This window comes from Podarcis liolepis (assembly GCF_965112155.1).
Source record: "Podarcis liolepis genome assembly, chromosome: 10".
Lineage (NCBI taxonomy): Eukaryota > Metazoa > Chordata > Lepidosauria > Squamata > Lacertidae > Podarcis > Podarcis liolepis.
Genome location: NC_139562.1, coordinates 5,160,678 through 5,178,668, shown reverse-complemented (window position 1 = coordinate 5,178,668; position 17,991 = coordinate 5,160,678). Strand labels below are relative to the sequence as shown.

Here is a 17,991-nt window from a genome sequence, read left to right as displayed (position 1 = left end):
CACCAGCATTGAATTCCAAAAGGGCTTACTCAGTTGTGCTGAATACTTTCCTGAAGCTTATGAATCTGCAAGCAAACCCTCCATAGTCTGTACATCTATGATGCTATAATAGATTAAAGAAATGAGCATTGAACAGCAGCATGCCATGTGCGGAGAAGTCGCAGGCTAGTCTAGATGCTGAAAACATTCTTACTAGGTGTGGGCCAAGGGTACAGGGAGTCCACTCAAACACATGCTGAAAGTGTAAAACAGGGGTCAGCAAACTTTTTCAGCAGGGGGCCGGTCCACTGTCCCTCAGACCTTGTGGGGGGCCGGGCTATATTTTTTGTGGGAAAATGAACGAATTCCTATGCCCCACAAATAACCCAGAGATGCATTTTAAATAAAAGGACATATTCTACTCATGTAAAAACACGCTGATTCCCGGACCATCCGTGGGCTGGATTGAGAAGGTGATTGGGCCAGATCCGGCCCCCGGGCCTTAGGTTGCCTACCCATGGTGTAAAGAAAAGAAAGGCACTTTCTATCATATGTGGTGGTCCTGTAAAAGTCTTCTGGGAAATGATTTATAATGAATTGAAGAAAATGTTTAAGATAACCTTTAGTAAAAAACCCGGAAGCTTTTCTTTTAGGGATTATGAATATAGAGATTCTGAAGGACCTTAAGAATTTGCTTTTGTATGCCACAACCGCAGCCAAAATGGTGTTTGCCCAGAAGTGGAAATAAGATGCTATACCAACTAAGGAAGAGTGGCTGATTAAACTGATGGACTATGCCAAATGGCAAAACTGATGGGTGTAATATGAAACCGGGGGGGGGGGGGGCATGATTAAAGAATGGGAAAACTTGTAGAATATCTGAAAGGTTCAGGGATGCAAATAAGTTCATTAGTAGGATTAACTTAAATCAAACAGTTAAAAATATAACCAAGATAAAAGGAAGCAAAAATGGAGTAAAGTGTTAAAAATCTAAAGTAGAAAAGGAAACACAAAAGGGGGGGAGTGAAGTCAGATATGTACTGTAATTGTATTCAAAATATGTGTTTGTAAGGTGTACTTGTAATCATGTTTGTAAGGTGTACTTGTAATCATGATAATATATGATACAGGGAGTCCAGGAAGGCAGAACTGGAAATGAATGGATTATGGAGGAGGCAGAGTTGAGGGAAGGAGGGGCCAATAAAAAAGCACCTGTGTCTTTATTCTGTGTCCCTGCTTCTTTCTGTCCTCTGCCTCCTTCAGTTTCCACCTGTCAGCCAGTGCTGTATCCTTAGAATCATAGAATTGTTGAGTTGGAATGGTCCACAGGGTCATCTAGTCCAAGCCCCTGCAATACAGGTATCTTTTGCCCAACGTGGGGCTCGAACCCACAACACTGAGATTAAGGAGTCACATGCTCTGCCAACGGAGCTACCTTCCTTCCCTCCGCTCAGCCTTTGCCAATCTAGTGACCTCCAGGTGTTTTGGACTACAACATCGATCAACTCCAGCCAGCTGATGGCAAAGGCTGCTTTTGCAAGCCTGTATCTTCCTCCTTCCTGTTCTCTTGTCCTAATGGAGGGTCACTTGGGACCCTGGGACAGAGGAGCAGTGTGCAGTTTGCAGCAGAGGGGTGGATGAAAAAGGGAGCTTCTGGAGACATGATCAGAATGAACTAGCCAAGTCTTTGGCTGTAGTTCTCTAGTTCTAAACACCTACACAGCCAATAAGACATGACTTCCGTTCTTTGTAGTGTCAAAATTGCCTGTTTGCAGGAGGGCAGTGTGGTCAGTTACATTTAGCTTAACCCAACGTGTTAGTGTGTGCCTGGCTAGTTGTTGATGCCTCTATGCCATGAGAAAATAATAGACTCAGGGTTCATATGGGCACATTCAACATGGTAATCACAAATGCCATCACTTCTTGCTAATTAAGACAAGTGGTATCAGCCAGCCAGCTAATTATAACATCCTTTTTCTGCAGTTGGAAGCGTCTAGTAGAAGGGCAATTGTGTGGCGTGACTGATGGTGCCCACGGGAAGCCTGAAGACCTTCAGCTTCAAACAAGCTAACTGTTACCCCTGTGTTTAATTTCCCAAGGATATCACCATGGTTGTGGCTTTACGGCCGGTCGTTTTGTACCTGTCCCTGTGGACCGCCTGCGTTCTGAGCAAACCCACCGAGAAGAAGGATCGCATCCACCACGAACCTCAGCTCAGCGACAAGGTCCATGATGATGCACAGAACTTCGACTATGACCACGATGCCTTCCTGGGTGCAGATGAGGCCAAGACCTTTGACCAGCTGACGCCAGAAGAGAGCAAGGAGAGGCTGGGGTAAGGAAACCTTGATGGTTTTCACATAGGAAGGCTGCTTGGGGGGTGACTCAGATCCACTGCAGCCTGTTGTGTGCCTTCCCCACAAGCCAGCTCCCAAGGGGCTCTGATGCACAGTCCAGCTAAGCAACTGTCCTTGCCTTTAGACCACGGGTAGGGAGCCTGTAGCCTTCCAGGTATTGTGGGATTCTCACCATTTACCATGCTACCTGCAGCTGGTAGATGTTGGAGCCCAACCGCACCTGAAAATCCTCAAGTTACCCATTCCTCCTTTAGACAGACTTGCAGCCCAAAGCTAGCGACTTTTTCTCAGAAGTAAGCTGGCATGAATTAAACGGAAATTATTCCCAGGTCAGTATCTACAGAGTTACGGCAGGCGTGAGGAGCCTTTGACCTAGATGTTGCCGAACAACAACTCCCATCATCCTTGGCCATCAGCCGCACTTTCTGGTACTGATGGGAGTTGTAGTTCAGCAACACCTGGAAGGCCAAAGGTTCCCCAAAGATTTCATTGAAATCTGTGCAGGTGCATCTTGTTATTAAGTGCCCCTTAAGTTGCTGATTGGGACGCAGGTGGTGCTGTGGGTTAAACCACAGAGCCTAGGGCTTGCCGATCAGAAGGTCGGCGGTTCGAATCCCCGCGATGAGGTGAGCTCCTGTTGCTCGGTCCCAGCTCCTGCCAACCTAGCAGTTTGAAAGCACAAAGTGCAAGTAGATAAATACTGGTGGGAAGGTAAACGGCGTTTCCGTGCGCTGCTCTGGTTCGCCAGAAGCGGCTTAGTCCTGCTGACCACATGACCCGGAAGCTGTATGCCGGCTCCCTTGGCCAATAAAGCGAGATGAGCGCCGCAACCCCAGAGTTGGCCACGACTGGACCTAATGGTCAGGGGTCCCTTTACCTTTTACCGAGTTGCTGATTAACAGTACAGTTGTACCTTGGTTCGCGAACGCCTTGCGAGTCGAACGTTTTGGCTCCCGAACGCCGCAAACCCGGAAGTGAGTGTTCCAGTTTGCGAACGTTCTTTGGAACCCGAATGTCTGACGTGGCTTCTGATTGGCTGCAGGAGCTTCGGGTTTCAGTTAAATCCCTCACCAGCATGCTTTGATGCAAGTGGAAGATAGCGAAGGGGTGGAGAACAGCCCAACTGTAACGCCTGGCCCTCGAGAGCTGGCCTGTTAGTGGGTCAGGTGTCAAGGAAAAGAATCTGACACTCCGCAAAGGAAATGTGTTTCCTGCAGCCAATCGGAAGTCGTTCCTTGGTTTCCAAACGCTTTGGAAGTCGAACAGACCTCCAGGATGGATTCCGTTCGACTTCCAAGGTACCACTGTTAATAAATTTTTGCCCGTGGCGAGAGTCTTGACCAGGGCCCTGGACTTCATGCCGAGGAGAATAGCAGTGCTAATACCGTAACTTGCTTCATCGCATTTGTTCAAATTAGCTCCTCAAGAAGGCTGTGACCTTGATGGGGCTAATGGCTCCCCCTCGGCAGTGCAGTGGGAAATGCCTCTCCCTCCCGCACCTTGCAACCCCCACCCACCCCGTGGCCCAAGTGTTAAGTAACAGGAGTGGCAGCTGTGGTTATATTTGGCTGAGCATTCTTACGCTTCTGCTGCTCCAGACTTGGGAAAAGCTCTCCTTGGGAAATAAATCATGCAAGTTTGCCCCGTTAGCCCCTCACTGTCGAGACTTTCTGAACATGCCGCACCGCTGTGGGGGCCTTGGCCAAAGAGCCTGGTTGTTTGTCCAGCCCAGCAAAGTAGTACAGGCTTGCATCACTTCCGTGACGTTCTCGTTTGTGCCAGAGAATTGATTCAAGAATTTTTTTCCTTTCTCTGGCAGTTGTGAGTAGGGTGTTGCTGTGTTGTTCCAACAGGCAGGTGCCCATTAGGGTCAGGGCAAGAAGAAGGGCATCCAGACTGTCACCCACTAGTGCACTACACTCACACACAAGCAGGGTTCGAGTAAAGCCAGTAGGTCTAGCAAAAATTTGGGCCGAGCACTCCAGTTCACGTTACATCACAGGAACACTCTCCAGAGCAGCTGTCTGCGCTGGCAAGGGCTGATGGGAAGGCTGGGGAAGGCTGCTCTAGAGTAGCAGGATGTGTGTCCTGCTGTTCAGGCGAGTCGTCGTCTAGTTAGGGCAGGCAGGTTGCAGGCGACTTTTTTAGGACTCAGGCCTCTTGCCCAGAATTGCCACCTCGTCCAACCTTTCCTTGTGGATCGGGTTTCAGTTAAATCCCTCACCAGCATGCTTTGATGCAAGTGGAGGATAGCGAAGGGGTGGAGAACAGCCCAAGTGTAACGCCTGGCCCTCGAGAGCTTGCCTGTTAGTGGGTCAGGTGTCAAGGGAAAGAATCTGACACTCCGCAAAGGAAATGTGTTTTTAACACAGTACAAAGGTGGCATGCGTTTACCTTGGAATTTCAAGACCAGCCGTCACCACCGCCACCCTTGCCTCCATCTTGGCTGCTTTTTGAGCTTCTCAGCGGAGGTGGCAGCTGCAGCCCTTTCCCTCCTTTTCCCTAGCTCTGTCCTCCCGGACTCAACTCGCTTTATTGATTCCCAGCAGCTGCTGCTGTGACTGGAGATCCCTGGGGCAGCTGCCTGGAGCAAGGAGGAAGCCTTTCTGTGTGTGTCTGAGTGGCTTTCCTTGCCTCAGGGCTCCCGAGACCAGGGCTGTTAAATGCAAGTTAATGTTTAAAGTCGATTTAATTGTGCCAAATAATGGGTTGCATCTGGCAGGATCTGGTTCCGTGCTTTCATGGCGTTACAGGCCAGGTCCTTGGTTACTACTGGATGCAGGGGGAGGTGGGCTGTCGTGAGAGGTCCATATAAATTGCTGAGGGTTTCAGAGGCCACTGGGCCTCAAAGATGAGCAGCTGCCACACTGCTGTTGAACAAGGCTGTCAAACACTAGAGCTTCAGCCTGTTCCTTCCTAATACAGTGGTACCTTGGTTCTGAAACTTAATCCTTTCCGGAAGTCCGTTCCAAAACCAAAGTGTTCCAAAACCAAGGCGCGCTTTCCCATAGAAAGCAAAATGGATTAATCCGTTCCAGACTTTTAAAAACAACCCCTAAAACAGCAATTTAACATGAATTTTACTATCTAACGAGACCATTGAGCCATAAAATGAAAGTAATAATCAATGTTCTGTACTATAAAATAAATAAGATGATAAAAAAATTAAAATTATTTTTTTTTCTTACCTGCACTGATAATAGTCATTGTTTGGATTGGGGGGGGGGGGCTTTTATCCATTTCCACAGTCACACAATCAACCAATCATAAAATGAAAAACAAGCCACAGACACAAAAATGAAAAAAGGCACAGAAACAAAAATGCAAAAAAACCAGGAAAAACAAAACACCAAATATCACCTCAGAACACTGCAATCAGAAATGACTCAAATAAGCTGTGCAACAGTGAAAACGGAAGCTCAGGAGCACGTTTGGCTTCCAAGGCAAAGTTCGAAAACTGGAACACCTACTTCCGGGTTTGCAGCGTTCGGGTTCTGAGTTGTTCAGGAACTAAGCTGTTCAAAAACCAAGGTACCACTGTACAGAAGAGGGCAGGGAAGGGGTGTTGGTTGCAGCCCCTCATCCTCCCTGACTGTTGACCACACTGGCTGTGGTTGAAGGGAGTCCCAGCAAGAAAAGATGGCTACAGGTGCCCTCTCCCTGGTAGCATAAGGGCTCTTGCTCCTCCCAGTGTTGGGTTGCCCCATAAAGCTAAAGGGTAAAGGGACCCCTGACCGTTAGGTCCAGTTGTGGCCGACTCTGGGGTTGTGGCGCTCATCTCACTTTACTGGCTGAGGGAGCTGGCGTACAGCTTCCGGGTCATGTGGCCAGCGTGACTAAGCCGCTTCTGGCGAACCAGAGCAGCGCATGGAAACGCCGTTTACCTTCCTGCCAGAGCGGTACCTATTTATCTACTTGCGCTTTGACGTGCTTTCGAACTGCTTGGTTGGCAGGAGCTGGGACCGAGCAACAGGAGCTCACCCCATTGCGGGGATTCGAACCGCCGACCTTCTGATTGGCAAGTCCTAGGCTCTGTGGTTTAACCCACAGCGCCACGAGGGAGCCGCCGTTTGTCTGCAGACAGCTTCCGGGTCATGTGGCCAGCATGACTAAGCCACTTCTGGTGAACCAGAGCAGCGCACAGAAACACTGTTTACCTTCCTGTTGGAGTGGTACCTATTTATCTGCTTGCACTTGATGTGCTTTCGAACGCTAGGTGGGCAGGAGCTGGGACCAAACAACGGGAGCTCACCCCATCGTGGGGATTCGAACCACCAGCCTTCTGATCGGCAAGCCCTAGGCTCAGTGGTTTAGACCACAGCACCACCCGCGTTCCTACTGGGTTGCCCCATAGACGTTGCCAAACAGGGCACATGACCCCCCCCCTCTGGGTAGGCCCAGGTATTTAATTTACTTTTGCCTCTTTTAACTCTTGCCGGCTTTTTCTGCATTTCCTACAGAAAGATTGTAAGTAAAATAGATGAAGACAAGGACGGGTTTGTAACTCCCGAAGAGCTAAAAGACTGGATTAAATTTGCCCAAAAGCGCTGGATTTACGAGGATGTAGAGCGCCAGTGGAAGGGGCACGACCTCAATGAGGACGGGCTCATTTCCTGGGAAGAGTATAAAAATGCCACCTACGGCTACATCTTAGGTAGGTCCCCCGCTCTTGGGGCAACCGCTTTCTGGAGCCCGCCGTCTTGAAACTTGCTTGTTTTGTCTTGTAGAATGATTGTAAGTAAAATAGACACGGATAAGGATGGGTTTGTGACCGAGGGGGAGATGAAGGCCTGGATTAAGAAGGCGCAGAAGAAGTACGTGTATGACAATGTAGAGCACCAGTGGCAGGAGTATGACATGAACCAAGATGGCTTAATCTCCTGGGATGAGTACAGAAACGTGACCTATGGCACTTACCTGGGTAAGGGGCAAGTTGCCAGAGAGTCATCCTGATCTCCTGCTGATAAAGCAGGAAAGGGGGTGGATGGGCAGGGTGGTCTTGCAGGCCATGGGAAGCCTGAAATGCCTAATGATTTAGATCTGAGGCCTGATGCGTCTCTGCTGATAGAATCAGCCTTCGAATATCGCCAGGCACATTTTTCACCTGGCTATCAGTAAAAATGCCCAGATAGCATCTGACGTATCCACCATCTGGAGGTGTGTGCCTGGAGATCTTTGGATCTTAACAGTATTCACACATGAGCAACACACCTTGCAGAATTCTGTCTGCTATACTTTATCTGCAGAATCAGAATGAATCTCAGGAACCAAAAAGTCACATTGAGAAATACGACTTTTGAGCCATCTGGCCCCAAAATGGCAACCAGGCATTCAGTTTGGGCGACCGTAACCCTAATTTAAGGAGCCATTTGGTGCCTAGCTTTATATATCTGAGTTTCTAACACAGGATAGAATCCCATGTTATGGGAGAGGTAGCAGTTCTCTCCTTTGAAAATGGTCCCTTGCCAACTTACATTGAGGAGGCGCAAAAAGCCCTAGAAGTCTTGGAACTTGACTGGAGATTTCTCACCTCTGCTTCATTGATAAATACAGCATAGTGACGTGGTCTTAATGGTAACTCTCTTGAGTGCTACCACCGACTGTAAATGTTAAATCTCCTGTTGTGTTTGAGCTCTTCAAGGCCTTTGCCTAAGGAAGGAGGGGAGCATCCTGGGAATAGAATAGAATAAAATTTATTATTTATACCCTGCCCATCTGGCTGGGCTTCCCCAGCCACTCTGGGCGGCTTCCAACAAAGTATTAAAACACAGTAGTTTGTTAAACATTAAAAGCTTCCCTAAAGAGGGCTGCCTTCAGAGTTATTCTAAAAATCTGGTAGTTCTTCTCTTTAACATCTGGTGGGAGGGTGTTCCACAGGGCGGGTGCCACCACCGAGAAGGCCCTCTGCCTGGTTCCCTGTAACCTGGCTTCTCGCAGTGAGGGAACCGCCAGAAGGCCCTCAGCGCTGGACCTCAGTGTCTGGGCAGAACGATGGGGGTGGAGAGAAGCCCCCCAGAGGTTGTGTTGGACTCGCGGCTCCCCCAAGCCCCAGCTGCCACGGCCAGTGGTCACATAGTCCAGGAGCATCTTGAGGGTCACGGGTATGCCCAACCCTGGCCCAGGAGCCCGCCCTTCCCGTCTGCAGAGGAGGAAATGTCACTCATTGCAAGGCTAACTTCTGGGTTCAGCTGCAGTGCCCAGGAACTCACCACTCTGCAATGTGGGATGGGGGTCTTTCAAAAAATCTCTTCACTAGCATTGACCCAAACCATTCTTCTCTATGCTGGTGCCCTCCAGATCTTTGGGACTACAACTCCCATCAGCCCTTGCTAGCACGTCCATGCTGCCTACGGCTAATGCAGGGGTCTGCAACCTTTAAGACAAAAAGAGCCACTTGGACCCGTTTCCGAAGGGGAAAAAAACTGGGAGCCGCAAAACCATTGCAACATTTAAAACAAATATATCTCCGGAGCCGCGATCTGACAGCGGGCGGGAAGGTGACGTCGGGACGGTGTGTGACTAATGCACGCACCGCCCCCATGCGACGTCACAGCCAGTACAGCGCCTGCTACAGTGGGGAGTGTCGGGGCACACAATGCGCCTCCTCCCCTCGCTAGTATCCGCCCCGGAGCCGTGGCAAAGGTGTAAAAGAGCCACATGCGGCTCCGGAGCCGCGTGTTGCAGACCCCTGGGCTAATGGAAGTTGTAGTCCGCACTGTCTGGATGGCACCAGGTTGGGGGGGGGGAGCTAGTGTGTAAAGCTCTGAGCCTATTGCAAACACACCTTCCTGCTTATCGTTCATTCCGTGACTTGACTTGGGAAAAGAGCCTTCATTGTTGCAATATAGCATGTTGCTCTGGGCTTTTACTTTAATTTTGATACCCAGATAATAAATTTTCTTTTATGTATCTCTAGCAGTTGGTTTGAAATGAAATAATTGCTGTGGTTAAAATATACCGTATTTTTCAGTCCATAAGACGCACTTTTTTCTTCCTAAAAAAGTAAGGGGAAATGTCTGTGGTCTTATGCAGCGAATGTGTGGTCCCTGGAGCCCAGGGGCGAAAAGCAGATCTTGCTTTTTGTTTCCCGAAAGAGGGAAGGGGGTGTTGAAACAAAGCGCTGATCAGTAAGCGATCAGAGAGATAAGGCTGCTGATAAAGGAGGCTGCCAGGGGAGGAGGGGGAGGTAAAGACAGTGAACTTGCAAGGAGGGGAGACAGGAATACCAAAGCAATGAGAGAAATTAGAAGAAAAGGAGGAGCAAAAAACTGCTCCAGCTAAGGAAAAGATGCTAAGGCGAACAAGAGGGAAGGGGTTGTTGAAAGGAAGCAGCTGATCCGTAAGCAATCGGGAGGGGGATAAGGGACTCTAGAGATAAAGGAGGCTGCCTGGGAGGGGGGAGGTAAAAGCCAAGGATCCTCAGGATTTTTGCATTGTGTCACCCCAAATTCACCATCAGATCACATAGCATGTCCATGGCTACAGCCTGCACCAAAAAAATCACGCACCCACTGTTTCTTGGGGCTGCAGTGACGCAAAAACGTGGTTACAAAGCACAGATCCACATGGATCCTCTGGATTTTTGCATTGGGTCACCCCAAATTCACCATCAGATCACATGTCTGTGGCCACAGCATGATCCATAAAAATCACACATTCACTGTTTCGTTCAGGATATTTTACCCCCTGTTTTCCTCCTTTAAAAACTAGGTGCGTCTTATGGTCAGGTGCGTCTTATGGAGCGAAAAATACGGTACCTTGAAGCAGGAGGGTGACCAAAGAGTCAACCATTTTTGCTAGTGAGAAATTATGGTCACTTGGAGCCTGGTTTGGCCGTTCTGTGGCTGAGGAACTCCAGGGACTTTCAGCAACGTTTTGCTCTTGGAAAGGGTGCTGCAGAACTTGCTGGGCTGCAGTTATTCTACCGTCGTTTTTCCTGAACAGTGTGCCCTGTGACATGTTCAGTAAACGTGTGCAAACTGCACTTCCGGCAGTAGTAATGAGAACACCGGTGAGGTTTGTTACCCCTCAAGTGATCTCCTGGTACTGAAGCAGACGCAACCTTTCTCTTGCCACCCAGACGACCCCGACCCTGACGATGGCTTTAACTACAAGCAGATGATGGTGAGAGATGAGCGGAGGTTCAAGATGGCCGACAAGGACGGCGACCTGATTGCTACCAAGGAAGAGTTCACTGCTTTCCTGCATCCTGAGGAATATGAATACATGAAGGATATAGTTGTGCAGGTGGGTACCACGCAGGGACACATGGGTTAACTTAAGCCAGGGAGCAAGTATAACTGTATTTAAGTGACATGTTGCCACCCATATCCCGTCTTCAAAAGGCTTAGGAAACCATTTTAATGCTGCTTCTGAAATGTGTTCTGGTCAGGGTGGATAATATTAATTATTTTTTAAAAAATCTGTTTTTTAAATTTATTTAAATCAGATTTTTTAAAATTTAAATCAGATGTTTTAAAATTTAAATCAGATTTTTGTAGATTTAAATCGGATTTTTAAATAAAATCCTTTTGGAGGAAAAATCTTTCTACAGATAGTTTTCTATTTAAAAGTTACATTCTAGTCCAAAGGCTATTCATCAGGAAATAAGGATTTGTTTTAAGTTTCTCATGTGTACTAAAACTCAGTCCATGTGGTTTTTTTTAAAAAAATTGTTTAACCACATCAGTTAACAAACATGGATACATATGCCATAATGTTACTGTTTTAGTTAAATAAATTGTTATTAAGGAAATGATTATTTTTCTCCTTCGGATAAAGTACAGCAGCAAAGCTGTCCAAGTATAAACAGTGAACTTATTAAACCTCACCATAATTTCATAATTATCTTTCTATGTATTTCTAATAGTACAACCAAATCAGTCATTTTTGATTAACTGCTCTGAAAATTTATTATTCCAAAAACGAAACCTCCATCTGGTTGCAAATATTAAGATTATACCAGCAAGAATGAGTCCTTCTGTAAAAAAAAAATGATTTAAATCAAGTCTTACTGACTAGTGATTTAAATGGAATTGATTTAAATCATATCCACCCTGGTTCTGGTCAGCTTATCATTGCTACCTCTGGGTCATGTGTGGAAGGAGAGGTTTCTGAACTTGTACTGTGAGTGGGTGCTTTGGGACGTTGACCCCTTTTCTCCCTTCTAGGGGTCTCTGTATGTTCTATATCGATCCTACGGTTCTCTTCTTGCCTGCTGGGAAGCATTTCTCATGCTTGCTTCTCTTTGCTCTCTGGCAAAGAAGGGGCACCATAGGTCCCACCTGAGCTTAAGCTGTGATGCTGACGTTGGTTTTTCTCAACAGGAAACTATGGAGGACATTGACAAGAATGGGGATGGCTTCATCGACTTGGAAGAATACATAGGTGAGCCAGACATCACTTCCCACTTCCCACTTCCCTCCTCCTCCCTTAGTTCAGGTTCTCGTTGTCATTCCTCAAAGTTACTATTAAAATGCTGTATTTAAAATGGCTGCAGCCCACTTTTGGAATGAAGGGTGGGTAGTGAATTAAATTAAGAAATCCTCCCCATTATTATGGTAACTGTGGGAGAGGCAGTCCCACCCCAGAGGAACAGGGCTGGTTATGGGTTGGCTGCCCAGTCCCTCCCAGTTTCATTAATACCGATGTGTCTTTCAAGTTTGTGTTCCTCAGCATCTTGGCAAAAGGGAAAAGATTCCTGGCTAGACCATTTAAAATAAAAAGGTGCTCTCTTCTTGATACTCCCCTTACCTTGCATAATCTCATTCCCAGGCCGGCTGCTGATCCAGGTGATTTAAGAGTCATTATTGTTATCAGCCTCACATAGCCCTATTCCGCGATAGATTTTTATTCTTTTTTTTAGTGATTGTTGCAATATTATTTATTTTTATTATCTATTGAATTTACCGTATTTTTCGCACCATAGGATGCACTTTTCCCCCTTCAAAAATGAAGGGGAAATGTGTGTACGTCCTATGGAGCGAAGACAGCATAGCCCTGCGACCCTCTGCCGGCTGGAGAGGTGACGCGCGGCTATGGCAGGAGCCTCTATAGCTGTGCCACCTCTCCAGCCGGGAGAGCACGTGCGGGGGCTAAAGCAGCCCCGCTTACCCTCTCCCGGCTGGAGAGGTGACACACAGCTGTTGCAGCAGCCTCTTTAGCCGTGCGCCATCTCTCCAGCCGGGAGAGCGCGCGCGGGGCTAAAGAAGCCCCCCGCGACCCTCTCCCGGCTGGAGAGGTGACACACAGCTATTGCAGCAGCCTCTTTAGCCGCGCGCCTTTGCGCTGCTCCCCGACCTGCTCTTTGGGGCTGGTGGTGGGCTTCCCCCCGCCAGCCCCAAAGAGCAGGTCGAAAGGAACCTGAAGTCTGTAGAGCACACCGACCCCTCTCGCTCTCCAGGCTTCCAAGGTAGCCGCCTGAAGGCGACTGAACGCACATTAAACGGCACCTTGTTTTAGAGGGGGGAAACAAGAGGGGGGAAATTCTCCCCTTCTGTGTGCAGCGCCTCCTGCCGCTTCGCTGAAGGGGCGCTGAGCAGAGAGGGGGAGATTTTTTTTTCTTGTTCTCCCCCTCTAAAACAAGGTGCGTCCTATTGTCCGGTGCGTCCTTTGATGTGAAAAATACGGTATATATGCTTTGGGGTCTCTATGTTGCATTCCGCAATAGATTTTTATTCTTTTTGTGTGATTGCTGCAATATTATTTATTTTTATTATCTATTGAATTTGGGGCCTTAGGTTAAAATTTGCAACTGAGTCCAATGGACATGTGGTTCTCAAGCCTGACCCAGTGTCTGTCTGCCTGTCTCTCTGCCTCTCTCCCCCTTCGCCACAGGCGACATGTACAGCCACGACGGCGACGCCGAGGAGCCCGAGTGGGTGAAGACGGAGCGAGAGCAATTTGTAGAGTTCCGGGACAAGAACCGGGACGGGAAGATGGACAAGGAGGAGACCAAGGACTGGATCCTCCCCTCGGACTATGATCATGCCGAGGCAGAAGCACGGCACCTCGTTTACGAGTCGGATCAGAACAAGGTGAGGCTCTGTCAGGATTCAGGGGATTGGCTTCCTCCCCCATTGCCATAAATGAGCAGATCAAACGAAAGGAATTCTGAATCCCAGAAGCCAGAACAGCAAGAGGGATCTGGCTTCTGGGATAGCCACGCAAAGCCTCTTCAGGGCAGCAGGATAGAGGCTCCCCCAAGAGCCACACTCCCTTTAAAGAGCGTGCGAAGCGTGTGTGCGGGGGGTTCCCTCTTGGGGAAGAGGAAAAGCCCCCAAGAGCTGCACACATGCTCCACGCGGCTCTTTAAAGGGAGCCTGAGCAGAGCCTCCCGCCTGCATTCGCTCCATAAGACGCACACACATTTCCCCTTACTTTTTAGGAGGGGAAAAGTGCGTCTTACAGAGCGAAAAATACAGTAATTCAGGGGTCGGCAAGGTTTAACTCGCCAGGGCCGGTTCACTCCCACAGAGATCGCTCCGTGGGCTGGATCGCGTCTGCACATACATGATTTCCGGTCCAGACACGATTTCCGGTGCCATGGAAGCAAGTCCCCACTCCGCGCTGCGCTGCTTTAGCGCAGCGCGCAGAGACTTGCCAAGCAGGTGGCTCAGTTTGGGGGCAGCTCATGGGCCATTTAAATGACCCCCATGGGTTGTAGGTTGCTGACCCTTGAGTTTGTTTCTTTTATAAACACAGCTAAGGACAAAAGAAAGTGTCCACCCAGAACGGCAGTGCTCCCAATAAAGCTTACAACCCCTCTGTCCCTATTAATCTACGTCACTCCTATGTCTTGTAATCTGAGTTTGTAGCATCCTCTGTTTTCTGTTCTGAAACTTTCTGAGCTCTTCTTGACCTTGTGCTGAGCAGAGGAAGGCTGTCCAGAGACTGTGAGTCTGTTAACCCTCTCTCTCCCAGTGTTTCTTCTCCTAGCTGTTCCCCATCCAGTATTTCCCAGCTTCTGCCTTCTGAACTATGCCCCTCTGCAAGCCACTGTTCCAAATCTATACTGTCCTCCTGCTCCTGAGAAGATGTGGGAGCAGGGGGAAGGGGGTGGCTCCTACCATTCTTCCTCAGTGCAGCCCTCCTCAGCACGGTCCCAGACAGGCTCCCTTTTGCAGAGCGACTGGCTTTGGAATTCCACATCACTGGGTGTCGTTGAGGCCCAGGTGCCGAGAGGCCTGTCTCAGCAGATCCCAGGGGACCAGGCCGCAGTTCCTAGGAAGCTGCCTTGTTCTGACTCATTCCATTGGTCCATCCAGCTCAGTACTGTCCGCATGGACTGACACACATGCTGCAGGATTTTAGACAGGGTTCCTCCCAGCCCTACCTGGAGCTGCCAGGGATGGAAGCTCATATCTCCTCCTTGGAGAAAATCCCAGCCCTCTCTTGTACACTTCGTACTGTATACCTGTTGGGGCAGGGACCTGTTCCTTCCCTGCTCTGTATGTCAACTATCAGGCTGCTGCAGCTAAATAGAAAGCCAGTCCTCTGAGACGTTTTCCTGATCAGCTCCGGTTGAAATGAATGGAAGCCACACAAGAGCTTCCATTTATTTCGACAGGGTTTGCTTGTGGGAATGTCTTGGGCGATTGTCCCTCTTAAACATTCATTAGGACTCATTAGGAATAGTTGCCAAAGCGCCTGAGTTCTCCTTTTGTTCTTTAGGATGGCAAACTCAGCAAAGAAGAAATTGTGGACAAGTACGACTTGTTTGTGGGCAGCCAGGCTACGGACTTTGGGGAAGCCTTAGTACGACACGACGAGTTCTAAGCCAGAAAGGAGGAAGAAAGTAATTTATTTTTTACGGTTTCTGGGATAACGCGAAGAACTCTCTCTCACTACTGAGACTGGCAGTTTCAGGCAACAACGTGGAAAAAACGAGAATAAACCTCTCCCGTCCTTCCTTTGCTACTTGTTCCCGTGGGGACGGGAGCTCAGTGTTTTGACAAGCAACTTTTAACTTTCAACAAATGGGTTGTTTTGTTTTATAGATTTGCATTTTTGGATTTAATTTTTTTTTTGTCTAACAAGTTCTGTTTTATTTTTGTATTTTATTTTTGGTCCCGTGTGAGATGAAGAATGCATATCCTGAAACATTAGCCCTAGAGCAACACTAGCTCCCCCTAACTGACCTCCCCCTGTGAGTGTGTGTGTGTGCCTAGCTACAAAATCCAATCGCAAAATGCCAGAGAACAAGGAGGGCCATGGAAAAGCACACGAGAAAGCTTCCGTGTTCTAGTTTCTTCCCCCTATTACTGTTTTGAACCGGGGTGATTGCCTCCAGCCCATCTCGAAGGGCCTAGCAGAGAATTGCAACAGCAGATGCTTCCAGTTCACACTACTACTGTTATCTTTTTCAGTGAAAGAGGATTTTCCCACAATGCACCTCCCACACCTGAGTTAGCAAGGTTCGCCGAAGGCTGTGCGTTATGGCACCCTTCAACAAGAGAGGTTGTGGCATCCCTGCTTTGCCCCAAGTATTAATTCCTGGTGCTTCTGCTGTCCCCAGGAGCTGGGATCATCCAGCCCCTTTCAGATGGGGTAGAGGACTTTGGCCAGTGCTGCTACAACCCTCCATTCAGGGCATTCACCCCCCCCCCCGGACTTGGTTATGAAAGCCAAATCATCTCCACCTTTTATGCTCCTGGTTCAGCTTCTTGCCTTGGCCTGCCTCTGCATAGAGCAGTGAGCAGCTGGGGCCTCAATACAGGGCACAGTGGGCGAATGCCGTACGGGCGTCAAGCAGACCAGGAGAATAATGTGGCAGTCGGACACACGTGGAAGTCCTTCATTTTTGAAGTGCCTTTACCTTTCCTTTTTTAAAATCAGGCTTCCCTGCCAAAAAGGAACCCCGGTGCGAAAACGTGCGCCTAAAAGTAGAGAGGGAATCTGTGCCCTTTATGCAAAATGCATGGCAAATTCAGCAGCAGTGTGCAGTATTAAAGACCCTCCCCAAGCAGTGCTCTGATCTCCCGGTGGGCTTCTAAGCCCCCAGCTGCCTAGTCTGCCTGGGCGAGGGCCTACTCCTTACCTCAAAAAAGGCAAACCACACGCCCTCTCTTCTTCCTCTCGGGTCCCAGGGTGCAACGTAGGATCTCGGCCTTTTGAAGCCGACGCGCTCAAGTTCCCATTCTAGGACCAGTTTGCTCTTGCAGGTTTTCTGGGTCCAGCCCACCAGGAATGGCTCCCCCCACAAGCCCATTGAATGAGAACATGGTCAGTGCTCAGCACGACTGCTGGGACCTGGTCCCAGGGTTTCAGGCCTGTCTTCCTCAGCCTGCCAGTCTCCAAAGGTTTTGCGTGACGGTCTCCGAGCTTTTCATCCAAAATGTCTGGAGGGCAGCAGGCTAAGATAGGCTGCTTTGATGCGCTTAAGACACCTCTCCCTGTCAGCCTCTTGAACACTAAAGACCAATCTCTCCCGCCGGCCTGCACTAAAGAACTGTCATAATCATGAGTGGTTTGGTAAAGTTCCTCCGCCCCCAAATTTCCTTTGAGCCAGGACAGCTCCAAGGGCAGAAATCTTCAAAACACTACCTGTCAATTCCAACTAACCACTTCCTTTTAGTTAATAAACTTGGTGCCGGGAACAGGAAAGCAATGCTCATGAAACCAGGCGTTGAAAGAATCCAGGATTTCGTAAGATGATCGTGTCGTGAGCCTGGGCTTCCGCTCATAACGAAACAGCAGGGCATTCCCCATTTCCCAGTTTCGGGGAAGGAGGTGCATCCTGGTCCAGCAAGGTGCCAGACGGTGGGAGAACGAAACGCCCGTGTAGAGGATCTCGGTCCCATTAGCTTCGCCACAGAGAATGGAGAGGGGTGCTTGCATTTTTTCACTCTGAAGCAAAAGCCCCCTCCTCTCCCCTGTAGCCTATGTCCCACCCCACCCCGGAAATTCTGACCTCCAGATTTGGCAGCAAGGAACGGGGGTGTTTGCTTGTGTGCGCATGCAACCTAGCTGGCTCTGTTGGCGTGACCGATATCGGGAGCAGGTACCTTCGGGGACGTATGCCTGTGATGCTTCTTTTTAGCACTGATGAGCCAAAGTTTCAGGGGTGCTGCTGTGCAGATGTGTGCTGTAAAAAACAAAAACACACACAAAAAACTTCATCCCCACCGCAGGAAAAAAATGGTGAAGCAGAATTCTGTCTAAGTCGGGGCTTTTTGCCACGTGTATCTTGATTTTTATACTCCGCCGTGTTACCTCCTTGCACAATCTTTATTATCAAAAGCAGATATATGAACCTGGTGGCCACAGAAACTCGTTACTCGCATGCCCCAACGCTCTTCATGGTCCACCTTTTTAGGAGACTTTTTTTTGGTAGAGTGTAAATGGAGTTTTATATAATGTACAACATAAAGATGGTGTCTTAATAAAAACTGTTTACATCCCTCGCGGCTCTGTATCTTTGCTGGTGCTGTCGTGTGGGCTCCAAGAGTCTTCCCTCCTTTGCTTACGAACTCTGGGCTGCGCTCCAGGCCCAAGGCCGCCTCTCGCTCAAAATCCCTCTCCCAGCTCGAAGAAGCACATCTGCGTTGTTCATCTCCCAACTACGAGAGGTTCTCTTTAACTAGCATGGTTCCTGGTGGTTGACAGACCCGCTCTTCTTTAAACACAACTAGTCCTCTCTTTATTTTTAAGTCGT

At 48.8% G+C, this 17,991-nt stretch overlaps 1 protein-coding gene across 3 annotated transcripts in view; it reads left to right on the top strand.

The window, feature by feature from the left end:
* Positions 1-17,737, top strand: part of CALU (calumenin) — a 28,084-nt gene extending 10,347 nt beyond the window's left edge. Inside the window, exons 2-7 of one of the 3 annotated variants that reach the window (XR_014516134.1) lie at positions 2,079-2,314; positions 6,797-6,990; positions 10,417-10,583; positions 11,663-12,360; positions 12,468-13,372; positions 15,009-17,737. Coding sequence is in view for 2 of the 3 variants with exons in the window: in XM_083461556.1 (XP_083317682.1) it covers positions 2,088-2,314; positions 7,064-7,257; positions 10,417-10,583; positions 11,663-11,723; positions 13,173-13,372; positions 15,009-15,113 (954 nt within the window). In the remaining variant the exon portion in view is untranslated. Of the gene's footprint in view, positions 1-2,078; positions 2,315-6,796; positions 6,991-7,063; positions 7,258-10,416; positions 10,584-11,662; positions 12,361-12,467; positions 13,373-15,008 lie in introns of all 3 variants that reach the window. The other 2 variants (XM_083461556.1, XM_083461557.1) reach the window with 2 other exon arrangements.
* The last annotated feature ends 254 nt before the right edge of the window (positions 17,738-17,991 follow it).